The following is a 17,527-nucleotide window of genomic DNA, read 5'->3' on the forward strand; positions in this document are numbered from 1 at the left end:
AGGTTGTCTCCTTCTGTGTGCTTGCCATGACTATTTGCACCCACAAGTTCACTGCTATGCACGCCAGCCCACCAGGAATAGCACCCACATCAAGCCCGATGAAGCCCATTTATTATTTTAATGACAAGAACTTGCTAAAGTGGGCACATGGAATGTAACCTTGGAAAGGCATGCTCTCCGCACCGGGAGGTCTTTGAGAAGCTTGAGTTCTTGCCAGGACTAAAAGTTTGATGCATTCCCAATGACTTCATCCCGAGTGAAAGCTAGCCTCCCGCCCTGTCATCCTCGGGCAAAATCACACCAAGAAAGGACAATTTGGAAATAGCATGCAGGAAATAGACTTCATTTTTCTTTTGAATAAAATAGAAGTAGTCTACATGTGCATAGAGGATACAGCTCCCAGCCTGCAGTAAGGGCCCATGTATCTCCTACAACTGCAGAGGGCTTAACACAGAGTGTCCCAAAATATAATGGGGTTTTTCTGTGGGCAATGTAGATGTGAAATGATCTCCCCCCAAATTGATCTTTGTATCCCATCATTCTGACACTTCATTGCACATCCTGGCTTTCTCTTTAGAAAAAGGGAACAGTTCCATTCCAGTTAACGGTGGCTTCTCTCCACTTGGTTCTGATTGCCATCTCCACTGGAGAAAACCGTCTTCCTGGTCCATGTTCCTCCTCACGTTGGTCACTTTCCCAGGGATGAGAGTGAGTATCTGAGGGAGGAACAGCCAGCACTTAGACTCCAGCCTATGCACACCATTCCAGAGGAAGCCAGGAAGGAAGGCAAACAGGATGGGTGAGCAGGAGTCAGGCTCAGTGTGTGTGTGTTCCTAGAACCAGTAAGCAGAGGGGGATGGTACGTAGAAAAACTGGGTTGTTTTGTATTTTGGAACATGAATATTGACAAGTCATGTAATGAACGTGGCAATACCATGATCTAACCTAGAGCAAGGTGTAGGTCACCGGATGTTGTCAGGAAAAGTGGAGTGCTATCGCCTCTTCAATGCTTCTATGAAATTTTGGGTGAAGAGCAAAATGATTCTTGATTCTGGTAAGGTAATCAAGAACTGGGTTCAAGGCCCAGATTTGTTTCATGCAACATTTGAGAAGGCACTGAACATCTCTCAGCTTCCTTTAGTCAATTAGTAACTATTGGCCACCTCCGTTTCCTCCATGTAAAAATAAATATCATGGTATCTACCTCATATGACTGTTGGGAGAATTTAATGGGATAATGTATGCAAAGCTTTCAACACAGTGCCCAGAACAGAACGCTTGCCATGCATGTGAGCTAATAAAAAATGATGCTTTCCTCAAAGAAGACAGTAAATTAGAAATGATAATATATTTTAAGGAACATATCGCCCATACCCCACTAAATTAAATAGGTTAATATATATTTCTCAGATTTAAATAAAAAGAATCAGTAGCTGCACAGATAAGCCAGTCACTAAGATACTTCTCCAGATTTAGTCTTAATAACAGGCCTGTGATGCCCAAAGAGTCAGAGATGAAATCGACAGACGCCATTCTCATCACTTTTATTCCCTTGTCCAAAGGGTCAGTGTTTAAAGCCATCTTAAGGTTAGTCTTTTTCCTCATGAGTTAAAAAAAAAAAGATGGTTGAAATTGCAGTGAGGTGACCCATGTGGTTGTCTGCTTGTTCCATTGGACTAGAACCTCCTGATGTTTGCAGGACTGTACCTTAGTCTTCTTGCTTTCCTGGTGTTTAGCACAGTGCCTGGCACTTAGTAGGCTCTCATAAAGGCTTTGTGAACTAATCTGAACAGAAATGCACCATCAGATTGGTTATTTATGTCACTGGATGTGCATCTGATGTTGGGTCATGGGCTAGCATTGGCCAGTGGGAACCCTCTCCTCCCAATTGTTTTAGCGGTTCTTTCCTCAGGCATGAAATGCCACAGGCTCAAAGACAAACGACCTTGGAGAAGGCTTTTTGGAAATTTGACTCCACCTTTTGTTTTTCTCTAACCTATAAGTTATTTGTGCCTCTGTGCTTCTTCTAAGCCCCTGCTCTACATACAGCTGGCTTAGAATTCCCAGGTTACAGTGCGAGGTTTAGGCCCATGGGGCTCACGCAGGGTTTCCTTTCAGATATCAAGCCTAAGCATTCGCTTGCAGACTTAGCATGAATATCCACACCTGTTAAATGTCTCTTTGAGACCATTAAAGCACACAGCCCACGGAGTCGGAAATGCTCACCAACTGTAAGACGGGCAGGCTTTTTCTGGAAAGGCTGCCCACCATACAAGTGCAGATCAAACCGCTGCTCCACTTTCCAGTCTGCTAGGAGCTGCCTGTTTGTGCTAAAAAGGACACTGTAGCTTCCATTGATGTTGCACAGCCAAATGGGGAATTTGGGAGTCTTCAGCATGCTGCCCACCTGGGAGGGGGAAGCACATGCAGATGAATAAATAGCTTTTGCCGACTTTGTGGCCGATGCTGATACAGCCTCGTAATAAAAAAGCAGCTCTGAGACACCCGGCTGCACTGGTAGCCAAGAAGGGCTCTGCAGGAGGAAGACTGGAAATGAAGCTTCGTGAATGAATTTACATTGATGAATGGTGCCTTTTGCCAATCATGCTGTTTTTCTCTCAATGGATTTTATTTTAAAACTAGGGGCCCGCCGTAACCGGTTTGGCTCAATGGATAGAGCATTGGCCTGCGGACTGAAAGGTCCCAGGTTCGATTCCGGTCAAGGGCATATACCTTGGTTGCGGGCACATCTCCAGTAGGGGGTGTGCAGGAGGCAGCTGATCAATGTTTCTCTCTCATTGATGTTTCTAACTCTTTATCCCTCTCCCTTCCTCTCTGTGGAAAATCAATAAAATATATTAAAAAACAAAACAAAAACAAAAACAAACAAAAAAAAACTAGGGGCCCAGTGCACGAACTTGTACACATTGCTGTGCACCTGCCATGGGCACAGGGGTGGGTCTTGGCCCATCCTCCGTGCCCCTGATCCCCTGTCTGCCCACAGCCCTGCTCCCACCACCACCATTCCCACACGCTGATGGCGTAAAGTGATTGGGGCTGGTGCCAGCAGTGAGTGTGAGCAGCAGCTGCTGCCCAATTGCCCCTCAGGAGTAGGGGGAGGTAGAGAAGCCCTCAGGGGTGATTGGGGCCAGCACTGGGTGCCAGCAGCAGGTGCGAGCAGGGCTGGCGCTGGCAGCAGGTGTGGGCGTCCGGCGGGACCGTGGTGCGCGGGAGCAAAGAATTTTCAGTAACCACCAGAGGCTTGCCCTGATGACACGATTGGTGCCCCACCTTGGTCTGGCACCCCTGCTCACCTGCTCCACCATCCTGCCATAGCCAATGCCTGCCATGTTCCACGTGTGCCCCTGGTGGTCAACGCACATCATAGTGACTGGCTGTGCGGTTGTTCAGTTGTTCCTCCTTTTGGTCTATTTGCATGTTAGGGTTTTATATATATAGATGTTTGAGGGCGGCCTCATGGAGGAGGTGGAAACACCTTAGTCTGGTTTTGAAGTGAGGTAGAGAGCACAAAGATAAACTGAAATATAGATGGAGGGTGGAACAAGAGAACTCCCATTTGTCTTTACCGACTAGTGTAATGATTCCTGTTCTGAAAGTATGACAGACTGCATTCAGCAGGTGGTCAGACTTCAAGCAACATTAACCATTTAGAATATGGGGAAAATATTATTTAGGATATAGAAATATAGAATATACTTTTTGAATCCTACCCGAGGATCTCTCTCTCTCTCTCTCTATATATATATAGTATATACTAGTGGCCCTATGCACAAAATTTGTGCATGGGTAGGGTCCCTAGGCCTGGCTGACGATTAGGGCTGGCCGATGATTAGGGCTGATCTGTGGGACAACCTGCAGGGCGATTGGGGAAGGGAGGGCATAGGCACCCACCTTGGCTGGCCTGGGGCCTGTGGGCTGGGGACAGCTCCTGCATTGAGCATCTTCCCCCTGGTGGTCAGTGCGCATCATAGCAACCAGTCATTCCACCAGTCATTCTGCTGTTCTGTGGATTGCATATTAGGCTTTTATTATACAGTGGGGCCTTGACTTACGAGTGTCCTGACTAATGAGTTTTTCGAGATACAAGCCGTTTCTCAGCTGATTTTTTGCTTTGAGTTGTGAGCTAAAATTTGGGTTACGAGCCAGGTTCGGAATCCCCACCACTAGTTGGTGCAGCGAACGTCACAGTGAACGCCACAACATCAGCCCAGCATCACATGTCTCACTCGTTTACTTTAAGATTTGACATATGAGTAATTTGAGTTACGAGCTCCGTCACGGAACGAATTAAACTCGTAAGTCAAGGCCCCACTGTATAGGATAGTCGAACCCACCACCTTTTGGTGTATAGGATGATGCCATAATATTTTGACTACAGAAAAAGCTTTTGGGAAATGAGGTGAACCCAAACACACACACACACACTCATCTACACTAATAAAAGAGAAACATTGTAATTAGCGTACGACCACTACCCTTCCCATTGGCTAATCAGCATATCCTTATGCAAATCAACTGACAACTAAGATGGCGGTTAACCACCAACAAAGATGGCGGCTAATTTGCATACGGGAGGCGAAAGGGGAAGGACTGAAGAATGGTGATCGGCAACCCAGGCAGCAGGCAAGAGCTAGGGGGTGGGCAAAGGCCGCCTTCCCCCATCCCCCAGCCGGTGATCGCTATTGGAAAACCGGGCGGCAACCCCGGACCCCACTGGGGCAGGGGTGGCCGGCTGGCCTGCGGGGAGTGATCCCCTTGGATCGGAGGGTGGGAGGGCCCGGGCGCAGGCCAGGCGGCAACCCCGGACCCCACTGGGGCCGGGGTTGCCGGCTGGCCTGCGCCCAGGATCGCCATGGCATTGGAGGGCGGGAGGGCCCAGGCGCAGGCCAGGCAGCAACCCTGAACCCCACTGGGGCTGGGGTTGCCGGCTGGCCTGTGCAGATCCCCATGGTGATCGGAGGGTGGGAGGGCCTGCGGGGAGTGATGCCATGGTGACCGGAGGGTGGGAAGGCCTAGGCGCATACCCGACTGTGTGGTCTGCGTTTGCTGCTGCCTATAAACCTAGAAAAAGTTGTAAAATGAAGCACTAATCTCTAGGGTTTAGGTCAGACCAAGGAGTAGTGCCAGTCAGCCAGAAGCTGGCTCATGGCTGGCCAGTGCAGAGGTGGTGGCAGGAGCCTCTCCCACCTCCATGGCAGCACTAAGAATGTCTAACTAACAGTTTAGGCCCGATCCCCTTGGTGGCCTAAGCCTTTAGTCGGACAGCCCCCGAGGGCTCCCTGGCTACCAGAAGGATGTCTGACTGCAAGCTTAAGCCTGATCCCCCGGGGAGTAGGTCTAAGTCAACAGGTGGACATCCCCCAAGGGGTCCTAGACTGCAAATGGGCACAGGCCCGGCTGAGGGACGCACCCCCCCACCCCCACCGAGTGCACAAATTTTGTGCACCGGGCCTCTAGTCTATATATATAAAAGCCTAAGCGACCATCCGACCATTGGACCATTCGCCTGTTAGCTATGACGTGCAAAGACCACCAGGGGGCAGATGCTCCAACCAGTAGAAGAGAGTGCCCGATTCCTCTCGGAATTGGCCGTGGGTTAGGTTGCTACTGGGGCACTGTCGGCCCTGAATCTGCTTCACCTGCACTACAGACCCAGAGAGGAGGGAGCCCAATTCCAGGGTGTGTCACCCAAGAACCACCCTCTCACAATCTGTGACCCCTCGGGGATGTCGGAGAGCCGGTTTCGGCTGATCCCCGCAGGCCAGGCTGAGGGACCCCACCGATGCATGAATCCATGCACCGGGCCTCTAGTATGTATATACACATATCTGTATGTTAACACATAGATCAATTGTGAAGATGTATTTGGAGCTGAATGTACTAGTTTGGTATTATATATATTAAGTTTACTGCTATAACCACATTGCTAACTGTTTTTTTCCAGGCAACTGTCAATTCGGCCTTGAATTCTCACAGCTAGTGGATCAGATTCACAAAAGCATCACTCCTGGGGCCCAGAGTAAAAGGGGCCAGCGCATTTCAGTAGTTCCTGAAGGTATCATGCTATTGTAGCACATTTCTATTAATGATAGCTACCATTTTGTTTAAAGAGGCAGAGAAGCAAATGTTTTTTAAAAGATTGCCATTAAAACTCATTAACATAAAAAACAATTCTTTCCTACTTAGAGAGAGAAACATGAGCTACATGGAAAAACCTCTACCATGTTCACCTGATGCCAGGTAGACCAACGGGACTCTCTGCCCTGGCATATCTTCCCATGGCGGTAGGATCTGGTTCTGTCTCTTTCCTTCTCAGTCCTCAGAGTTGTACTGCATATTCAGGAACATGTTCTGTCTAATGGAAAATCTAGCTTTGAAAAATTATCACGTTTTGTAAACCCAAGCATTAAAGGCTAATAACTTGATATTTTGATTTCTCAATAGTTCTATTCCAATCTCTTTGTTTTTCTTTAAATTCTTCAGTGTGGGTGAATCAGAGATGCTTTTGTCTTTAAGCTTTTCACTTGGCACTACCACAGAAAAATTATATAACTGTACTTGAAAGAAATGACCTCAGTTTTAATTGATAGTTTAAAAAGGCTGTAAGCCTAGCACCCCAATCTGGACCTACTCATAGTGGGTGCAGGCTTTGCTCATCTCTTCACACTCCAGTTGGCCCCTTGGTGCTGCATATACAGGAGCGTCTCCCATATCAAACATGGGGCAAGTTCCCCACCGGCTGGAAATAAACCAATAAGGACGTGTCATTGAAGCAGCTGCATGAAGTAACCTTCCAGATCGACCCCGGAGTTCCAAATAACATTGTAGCCAGTCATTAGCTATAACTTAAGCACTTTCTTTCTTAGGCCTTCTTGCAACGGCACCTTCTATACTAACGTTACATATAATTTAGGATCCAGAGGACGTGGAATTCTTAGGATTGGAAAACTTGGATAAACTAATTAGGAATCGAGGGCTGCTCATAATACTAGTAAAATGCCACTCACGTGGGACTTCAGGTGCACATTCTGGCTGATTTCAAGCCAATGAGTGATCCTGTGAAGTATGTCTGGTTGATGTAATAGATTGTAGACACATATGATATTGCTTGACAGAATCTTTGTGAGGTAGGAAAATTCAGCTGGCACTCAGATAACATGCTCTGCAAGGAGCTGACACCACACTAGTGTCACTTTATGCAGCAGGCAGTTTTCTTTCCTCGACTCGAAGCTATTCAAGATTTTATTAGAGTAGGACGAAAAAGAAGGATGGTTGACCCTTGAACAACACAGTGAGAGGATAGTAGCGCTGACCCTTGGAAAATCTGTGTATAACTTTTAACTCCCTCAAAACTGAAGTTGTCCCTCAGTATCAGTGGGGGATGGGGTTGGTTTCAGGGCCCCCAGGGATGCCAGAACTAGCTGATGCTGGGCCCCCTGTATAAAATGGTGGACCAGTGCACATGCTCGGCCCTCCACATCCAGACTCCCAACTGCTGATCAAAAGCAGTACAGATATTTGTTGAAAAATATCCACGCATAAGTGGATGGTGGAGTTCAAACCCATATTGTTCAGGGTCAGCTGTAGAGTTATAAATGCAACAATCTCCAGCCCCCAAGTGATCAGACAGGGACCCCACGCTGAGCAGGCAGAGCCTTGCTTGCCTTGGGAGATGCTGGTGAGAAGGAAAATGCCACGTGTGGCTGTCATGGTACTTTGGGTATTAACTCAAAGAGGCGAGCCTCCCGATTACACTGAGAAACACCTGGCTTACAGTGAGGTCTGCAAAAACACAACAAAGCACCCCCTCCCCCCGGCTGAATCCAGCCAGGTATTCCACCCCCTTCTTTTCTTGGCAGATCACATCATCTGTCTGACTGGAATTTTTAGTCAAGAATTTGTATTGCTTTTAGGTAGTTTATCAGCTACCCTTCCCCCCAAAGCAGGATTCTAAATATGTTTTACTGGTGAGATTCCACCAGTGCAGAATTGGTACATGCTGCCTTGTTGCCATGGTAAAGAGGAAATTAAATTGTGATACAGTGGTGCTATAAATAAAATACCTTCCTTCTTAAGTTTACTCATTGTGTAATAAGCCCAGTAGGTTCAACATTACATGCAGCAACCCAGCCTTTATAACATGTATTGTTTAAGCCAATGTCAAATTACAAGAACAAGAGAAAGGATGGACAGATTCTAACATTAGAGGGCAAGAATTGAGTCTCTGTAATTCTGTTTTCATGCCCTCTAGAACAATGGCACATAGAATGTCCCTTTGCATAATGAGCTTGATATCGTAAGTCCCAAGGCCCCAGTATGATAATCTGAACAAGAGAAAAGGGTCGGAAACCTTGCGCTTTCTTTGCTGATTCCTGGGGATGACTCACATGCATAACTGTTAAAGGCCTGGCTCTCGTCTCTGCCACCTGGAACAGAGTCGATGTACCTTCCGTGAGTGCGTGCACTGTGCTGTTGTGTGTGCAAGACACTTTCTCAGCAACTCAGGGGCAGAGTGCACAGGGGCAGCTCCATTTGGTACTTTTATGGTTGGAGTTTAATCAGTCTCTTTAAAGGGAAAATGTAACGAGGGAAGAGCTACAGCAGGGAGGGGCTGCGCTCTGCCAGGCTGCTGGGGAGTCGTTCCAGGAGACCTGACTGGCTTCAGTCCCTTCTGAAATCAGCGTTGGTTTTTCTTCTCAGTGGCAGGTGTGAAGATAATGTGAACCTCCTAAGGCTTTCCAGATGGTGTTAGACTCAAACTGCTTTATGTTCTCACTCAGGTATTGGAACCTCACACTCAAACCTGGACCTTCAATTAGAAAAATGACGGGAAGCTTCCAAACAGCCTCGTCCTGTGAGTCCTGGCTGTGTTCCGTGGGCATTGCCGGTCTGGTGGCTCTGGGGCTTGCCATGTCATCTAATGAGAGCTCCATTAAAAAAATCTCACCCACTGGGCTGTGACATTGGGACTGAAAGACATGTGTTTTTGCAGCCTCTGCAATTTTGTCACAGACTAAGGAGCTATTCACTTGATATATTATAGATTCACTATAGATATTAAAGATTAGGGAATGTGAATCTGCATCTACATATAAAGATATTAATAAAGAGCTAATATGCTAATGGTCGATATGCCATAATGGTAACGACCAGGTCATTAGCATATTAGCTGGGGCGTTGCTCTGGAGATGGGGCGGAAGTGGGGAGGGCCTGGAGGAGGCGGGACCATTCCGTTCTGGGGAGGGCAGGAGTGAGAGCCCCTAGCGCCCCCCTCACCAGTCCTTTGCCACCCATCGCTCACACTCTGAGTGCTGCATGGCTCACCTGCCAGAGGAAGGAGCACAGCGCAGCATAGGCTTCCACTCTCCTCTGGCGCCATGAGGGGCAGAGCTGCCGTGTTGCTCCAGAGACCGGTGGAAGTAGGGAGGCACCCAGAGAAGGTGGGACCAGCCTGAGGCCTCTGGAGGGACTGAGGTCAGAGCTTGAAGTGGCCAGAGAAAGCCAGAGGGTTTGGGGGCTGGGCCAGGCGTGCTGGAGCTGTGTGTGGAGAGGTTCTGGTGTCAAGGCAGGGCTGCAGGTGGGTGGCCGCGCCGCGCCCCGCCACGCGATTTCCAATTGCGCACTGGGCTCCTAGTATATATATGATAGACTATAAAAGCACTTAGAGTGTAATTCCAAGGATGGGCATTTTGTGTTTACCACTTATCAGAAAACAAGTAAGGATGATAATGCCAGGCAGCATGGCACCGTAGGTGGAAGGTGGGCTTTGACTGTACATAGGTCTGGGATCACAAGCCTGGCTCTGACACTCACCTAGCTGATGGCCTTGGGCAAGTCTCTATCCCTTTCTCAGCCTGTGGTTTCTCATCTCTAAATGAATGCCTGAGCAATAGACACTGGACTTAAACTCACACTGATTGTAACTTCAAGTGGAAGTGAGGATTAAATAAAATAAGGTGTCATTGCAAGTGGCTCAGAGAGAGCCTGGCACATAGGAAATGTTCACAACAGGGAATAAATAAGCTTCATATACACAGTAGTCCTCATTAAATGCCATGATAGGTTCTGAAACTTGAAGCAAAAAGACATATAATGAAACCAGTTTTAGGCTAGCCTAGTTGATATAAACAAGAGTTAAACTCCTATGGCATGTCATGAATGTAACTTAAACGACATTGAACAAAATGGTGTTATTTGGTTATTTGAGGATCTGCTGTACTTTCTTTAATTACCATTTTATTTTTCCTTTTTATTTTTTAATATATATTTTTATTGATTTCAGAGAGGAAGGGAGAGAGAGAGAGAAACATCAATGATGAGAGAGAATCATTGATTGGCAGCCTCCTGCATGCCCCCCACTGGGGATCGAACCCACAACCCAGGCATGTGCGCTGACCGGGAATTGAACCATAACCTGCTGGTTCGTAGGTCTATGCTCAACCACTGAGCCATACCAGCTGGGCTGTAATTATTTTAATAATGTAGATGAGTTACATATTACTTTTAACCTAAAATAATAAGCTGATATCCTATCTAATAGAAGTAATATGCAAATTAACCATCACTCCCTCATTCAGTCACAAAGATGGCAGCAGCCATGGAGCTGGAGCAAGCAGGAGGCTTGGGTTTCCCCTGGTGATGGAGGAAGGAAGCTTACCACCTGCCCTGGCTGGCACTGAGCTCCACTCAAGGCTACAGAGTTTCAATTATAGAAGATAAATAAATCCCAGATACCTGCTTCCAGCCCACGGGTGTGACCAGCCTGAAAACAGCCATCAGCCCCTCACCGAGGCTGGCCAGGCACCCCAGTAAGGACCCCCACCCTGAAGGGGGTGTGGCCAGCCTGAAAACGGCCCTCAGTCCCTCACCCAGGCTGGCCAGGCACCCCAGCGGGACCCCCACTCTGATCTGGGACACCCTTCAGGACAAACCAGCCAGCCCCCACCCGTGCACCATGCCTCTATCTTACTTAATAATAGACAAACATGCAAATTGACCGTACTTTCGCTATGCCTTAAGCCACGCCCACCAGCCAATCAGAGCGACTATATGCAAATTAACCCAACCAAGATGGCAGCGGCAGCCATGGAGCTGGAGCGAGCAGGAGGCTTACTTGCTCCAGTAATGCAGGAAGCCAGCCTGCCGTGGCCTGCTCTGAGCTACACTCAAAGCAACAAAGTTTCAATTATAGAAGGTAAATAAACCCCTGATACCTGCTTTCAGCCAGCTGTGGCCACAGAGCTGGAGCAAGCAGGAGGCTTGCTTGCCCCTGCGATGGAAGAAGCCAAGCTCCCGGCAGCGGCTGCCTCCTCTCAAGGCAACAAAGTTTCAATTATAGAAGGTAAATGAACCCCAGATACCTGCTTCCAGTTGCCATGGCCACAGAGCTGGAGCAAAAAAAAAAAAAAAAAAAAGGAAAGGCTGGGAGCTTCAGTCGCCAGGGGGCTTGGTCAGTCTGAAAACAGCCATCAGCCCCTCACCCAGGCTGGCCAGGCACCCCAGTGGGGACCCCCGACCCTGAAGGGGGTGTGGGCAGCCTGAAAATGGCCCTCAGCCCCTCACCCAGGCTGGCCAGGCACCCCAGTTGGGACCCTCACTCCGATCCAGAACACCCTTCAGGGCAAACCAGTCGGCCCCCACCCGTACACCAGGCCTCTATTCTATATAATAAAAGGGTAATATGCAAATTGACCCTAACAGCAGAATGACTGGGAATGACTGGTCACTATGACACACACTGACCACCAGGGGGCAGATGCTCAATGCAGGAGCTGCCCCCTGGTGGTCAGTATGCTCCCACAGGGGGAGCTCTGCTCAGTCACAAGCCAGGCTGACAGCTGCCAGTACAGTGGTGGTGGTGGGAGCCTCTCCCACCTCCTCAGCAGCTCTAAAGATGTCCGACTGCAGCTTAGGCCTGCTCCCCGCTGGCAAGTGGACATCCCCCGAGGGCTCCCAGACTGCCAGAGGGACTTCTGACTGCCAGCTTGGGCACAATCCCCCAGGGAGCGGGCCTAAGCCAGCAGGTGGACATCCTCCGAGGGGTCCCAAATTGCAAGAGGGCATAGGCTGGGCTGAGGGACGCCCCCGAGTGCACAGATTTTTGTGCACCGGGCCTCTAGTCCTGTATAATAAAAGGGTAATATGCAAATTGACCCTAACAGCAGAACAACTAGGAATGACTGGTCACTATGACACACACTGACCACCAGGGGGCAGATGTTCAACGCAGGAGCTGCCCCTTGGTGGTCAGTGTGCTCCCACAGGGGGAGCTCTGCTCAGCCACAAGCCAGGCTGATGGCTGCCAGCACAGCGGTGGTGGTGGGAGCCTCTTCTGCCTCCTCATCAGCACTAAGGATGTCCGACTTCAGCTTAGGCCTGCTCCCCACTGGCAAGTGGACATTTCCCAAGGGCTCCCAGGCTGCCAGAGGGATGTCTGACTGCCAGCTTAGGCCCGATCCCCCAGGGATCGGGCCTAAGCCAGCAGGTGGACATCCCCCGAGGGGTCCCAGACTGCGAGAGGGCACAGGCTGGGCTGAGGGGACCCCCCCCCCCCCGAATGCACAAATTTTTGTGCACTGGGCCTCTAGTAGAAAGAATAAAAAACACTTTGGATAAAATAAACTTTGTATGTATACAAGTATATGTCTAACACATTTATATATCCCAGCAGTTCAAGGAACAAAACTAGCTGCCAGCTGTATTTGCTCTTTAATATGTTTGTTCTGAAACCCAACTTCAAGAGCACGAAAGAGATAACTTGATAAACATCCTCAGGGTTTCAGGCCATTAGTGCAGGCAATTTTCACTGTGGCCAGGATTCACAGGAGTCTCCTTGGGGACAGACACTGAGTCCAAAAGGAAGGATGGGAAACCACATTAGTCACTTTCGAAAAAAATGGAAGCAGCATAGGTTTTATTTCCATGTAGATGTAGAGCTAACCCAAGCAGTTCCTGTCCTTTGCCTACATTACATATGTGGGCAAGCATCACGATGGCATCATATTGTCTGGTACATTTTGCCTTCTTCCCAGCAGGAAAGCTCTTATTTCTTATGCCTCAGCCTCTTCACTGGCTTTACTAGTAAGGTTCTGTCAAACATCTGCTTTATGTTTTTTAATTTTTATTGGATGATCTTCTTCCATTATTTCTTTCTTTTTTAAAATTTAAAGAAAATCTTTATTGTTGGAAGTATTACATATGTCCCCTTCCCTCCCCCCATTGACCCCTTCTAGCCTTCCTCCTTCCCCCAACCCCCGCCCTTCATAACACTATTGTCAGTGACCATGGGTTTTGCATATATGCATACAAGTTCTTTGGTTGATCTCTTCCCGCCTATCCACCCACCCACCCCTACCTTCCCTCCGAGGTTCGACAGTCTGTTCAATGCTTCTATGTCTCTGGATCTATTTTTGTTCATCAGTTTATGCTGTTCATTAGATTCCACATATGAGTAAGATCATGTGATACTTATCTTTCTCTGACTGACTTATTTTGCTTTGCATAATGCTCTCCAGGACTATCCATGCTGTTGCAAATGGTAAGAGTTCTTTATTATTGCCGTATAGTATGTCATTGTGTAAATGTACCAGTTTTTTATCCACTCATTTGCTGATGGACATTTAGACAGTTTCCAAATCTTAGCTATTGTAAATCGTGCTGCTATGAACATAGGGGTGCATATATCCTTTCTGATTGGTGTTTCTGATTTCTTGGGATATATTCCTAGAAGTGGGATCACTGGGTCAAATGGGAATTCCATTTTTAATTTTTTGAGGAAACTCCATATTGTTTTCCACAGTGGCTGCACCAGTCTGCATTCCCACCAGCAATGCACGAGGGTTCCTTTTTCTCCACATCTTCGCCAACAATTGTCATTTGTTGATCTGTTGATGATAGCCCACAAATAAATGTGAGGTGGTATCTCATTGTTGTTTCGATTTGCATCTCTCAGATGATAAGTGACTGAACATTTTTTCATGTGCCTCTTGGCCTTCTGTATGTCCACTTTGGAGAAGTTTCTATTTAGGTCCTTTGCCCATTTTTTAATTGGATTGTTTGTCTTCCTTTTGTTAAGTTGTATAGGTTCCCTATATATTTTGGAGATTAATCCCTTATTGGATATATCATTGGCAAATATGTTCTCCCATGCAGTGGGCTCTCTTGTTATTTTGTTGATGTTTCTTTTGCTGTGCAGAAGCTTTTTATTTTGATGTGGTCCCCATCTACTTTGTTATTGGAGAATATTTTAAGATCTGAAGCCCAGCCAGCATGGCTCAGTGGTTGAGTGTCGACCTATGAACCAGGAGGTCACAGTTCAATTCCTAGTCGGGGCACATGCTTGGGTTGTGGGCTCAATCCCCAGTGTAGGGGTATAGGAGGCAGCCAATCAATGACTCTCATTCATCATTGATCTATCTCTCCCTCCCTCTTCATTCCTCTCTGAAATCAATAAAAATGTATTTTAAAAAAAGATCTCCAGATAATTTTTGTTAGAGCATGATTTAATAGCCCTAGTGGTCTGAGCCAAGTTGTAGAAAGAAATGTGATCCAGTGAAAATGTTAGCACTGGGTGCCTATACATTCTTGACTCTCTGAGTCTCTCCCCCTCCCTCCCTCTTTCCATCAGTGGCATATTCTTTAATACAGTCCCTTCTCAGAGCTGCTTATTAGCTATTTAGCAAACTCCTGTTTAATTTTAATTTAAGATAAGGTCTAAAACTTGTCCCCCAGAGCCCAGTGAATGTTAAAAGGGAACAGGAAGCTTTCAACCTTTCTGATACTGATTAAAAGAAGAAACTCTTGTAATGTCAGTTGAAATAACTAGTTTTCCAATTCTACTTACATGGATTTAGTTATCTAAACTTAACGAGATCTTTTCCCACTCTTTCTTTAGAGTGGTGGTTCAACTGAACAACTTTGTCCCCCAGTGGACATTTGTCAGTGTCTGGAGACATTTGTGGTTGTCACACTCGGGGGAGGAGTGCTACTGGCATCTAGTGTTCAGAGGCCAGGGATATTGCTAAATATCCCACAATGCACAGAACAGCCTGCCACAAAAAAGTATTGATCTAAATCGTCAGCAGTGCTCAGGCTGAGCAGCCCCACACTAGAACAGAGGTTTCTAACCTTGGTGGTACATGAGAATCACCTGTAGGCTTTAAAAATTTCTGATGTCAAGGTTCTCCCCAGACCAAATAGTCATTGGGTAGGACTGACCATACAATTTGTGGAGGCCAGGGCTGTTTCTGACATGCTACAGGACCTCCTCACTTTTACACCAGGTTTCCACAGTGTGGAGCAAGTGCCCACTGATGGCGTGTGGCATGAAGTCAGTGGCACAAAGAGGGAACTTTGAAAACAAAACATGTTTATTTATTTAAATACTAGAGGCCCGGTGCATGAAATCTGTGCGTGGCGGGGGTGTCCCTCAGCCCGGCCTGCACCTTCTCCAATCTGGGATCCCTCTCACAATCTTGGACAACTGGCTCCTAACCGCCCACCTGCCTGCCAGCCTGATCGCCCCCAACCTCTCCCCTGCCAGCCTGATTGATGCCTAACTGCTCCCCTCCTTGCCTGATCATCCCCAACTACCCTCCCCTGCCGGCCTGATCGCTCCCAACTGCCCTCCCTTGCTGGCCCGATGGCCCCCAACTGCCCTCCCCTGCTGGTCCGATCACTCCCAACTGCCCTCCTCTGCTGGCCCAATCACTCCCAACTGCCCTCCCCTGCCAGCCCATTTGCTCCCAACTTTCCTCCCCTGCTGGCCCATTTGCTCCCAACTTCCCTTCCCTGCCGACCCGATCACCCCCAACTTTCCTCACCTGCCAGCCTGATTGCCTACAACTGCCCTCCCCTGCTGCAACCTGCCTCCTCCACCGGGACCGGCCTCCTCTGCACTGTGCAGAGCCGCGGGACCCCCAGGCCTCACTACGCAGAGCAGCCGCTGGGCCCCACCTCCACAGTGCGTGTGGTCATCTTGTGGCAGCCATCTTGTGGCAATCATCTTTGTGGTGACCATCTTGTGGCGGCCATATTGTGGTGGCCATCTTGTGACAACGTCGCGCACAAGGGTGCAAGAACCACCTATGCTTTTATTAGTATAGATGTATTAGGAAAGAAAACAGCACATCAAGTCTGTGGTTTGTATTATTGCTGCAGAAAAGGTTAGATTCAATTTTCTTAGGTTTAAATTTTAAAAGTGAGTTGGTTTAAATAAAAGTATTAAGCAAATAATAGCAGAGGTGGTGTGGAGAGACGACAAAGCTTGTGAATTATCTACTCAAATAACTGAAATATGAGACACACTGTTTTAAATCTTTGTAGTTAATAATGAGGATATAGTGAACTAACATTGTAAAAGAGCTTTGTAAAAGTAGACAAAGCATTAAATTGTTATTGTGGGTTTTGTGCCTCCACTCCTTGAAACTTGTCATGCCATTTTCCTCCAAACGGAGTCTCAGCAATTTACTGGGCTCTGATTGATAGAGTGCTTGACCATGGACATTTTATATATATAACAAATTCTAATATGAATTTCCAAATATCTGGGACAAGTGACTAGGAACTTTATAATAATAACAGATTCAGTTTCTGTCCAGGGGGTATTCAAAGTGCAGTCCTTCCTGTTTGTACAGTGGGACCCTTTGCATCCATTAAATATAATGAAGGACAATTACTGCTGATGTGTAAAGATATTTGTGTTAAATTAGAAAAGCAGGTTTCAGGAGAGTAGAATGGAACATACTTATATTAGAAAGAAGAAGAGAAGGATCCATTTGTGAAAGGATTGACCCAAGTGATAGGATTGGATTCATCTTTTTTACTTTTAGCTTCTCTGTCTCTCCTCATTTTTCTGTGATGAATTTAGATTTCAAACTTGAGGAATAACATTTGTACACAAAACACACTAATTCTGCTGTAGTCACACATGACTGTCCTGACACCATTGGATGCAGGGTTTGTATGTGTTGAAAGATGCTGATTTCATGCAGCTGGAGCCACCAGTGGGTGGGAAGGTGAATGGCGCTGTGGATACAGAAGGACTTGTCAGGTGCATGGCCCTACACACATGGAAGGATTGTGAGCTGGGACAGGGAGTATGAGGGGCGGGACAGGCACTGAGCCGCAGGCCTACTTGGTGCTGCTAGTCAGGAGACGTTGGGGATGGTGAGGCCTAGGGATTTCTGTCACTATCATATTGCATTACATCACTAGTTCCAGGCCACTCCAGAGAATTAGTTGCTTTTCACAGAATCCACAATGCTTTCCCTGGGTCTCAGAATAAAAATTTTTGTGAAAATAGCATAAAAGCACCTTTGATTTGTGGTCTGGGTGAGTATATCTGCTTTCTTACTCTCTCCTGTTTGTTTTGTGGAATGTCATCTTGCTGAACTTTCTCATCGTGCTTTTGAATAGCACATTATACTTTCTGGTTGTCACAGGCTGTAAAGCCCCTGAGTGGGAAAGCTTGTGAGGGGAGTTTTATATGTGGGCCCCCTTCACTGTG

The 17,527-nt window shown here is 47.3% G+C and overlaps 1 protein-coding gene across 1 annotated transcript in view; it reads right to left on the bottom strand.

The window, feature by feature from the left end:
• Positions 1 to 573: 573 nt before the first annotated feature.
• MINDY4B (MINDY family member 4B) overlaps positions 574 to 17,527 on the bottom strand; it is a 46,639-nt gene continuing 29,685 nt past the window's right edge. The window contains exons 11-12 of the mRNA XM_070403752.1: positions 2,227 to 2,407; positions 574 to 716 (exon numbers count right to left, since the gene is read on the bottom strand). Of these exons, the coding sequence (XP_070259853.1) occupies positions 574 to 716; positions 2,227 to 2,407 (324 nt within the window). The remainder of the gene's footprint in view (positions 717 to 2,226; positions 2,408 to 17,527) is intronic.

Source organism: Myotis yumanensis, unplaced genomic scaffold (genome assembly GCF_028538775.1).
Source record: "Myotis yumanensis isolate MYYU_CA2020_CCGP unplaced genomic scaffold, mMyoYum1.0.hap1 SCAF_2, whole genome shotgun sequence".
In the NCBI taxonomy this organism is placed as follows: Eukaryota; Metazoa; Chordata; class Mammalia; order Chiroptera; family Vespertilionidae; genus Myotis; species Myotis yumanensis.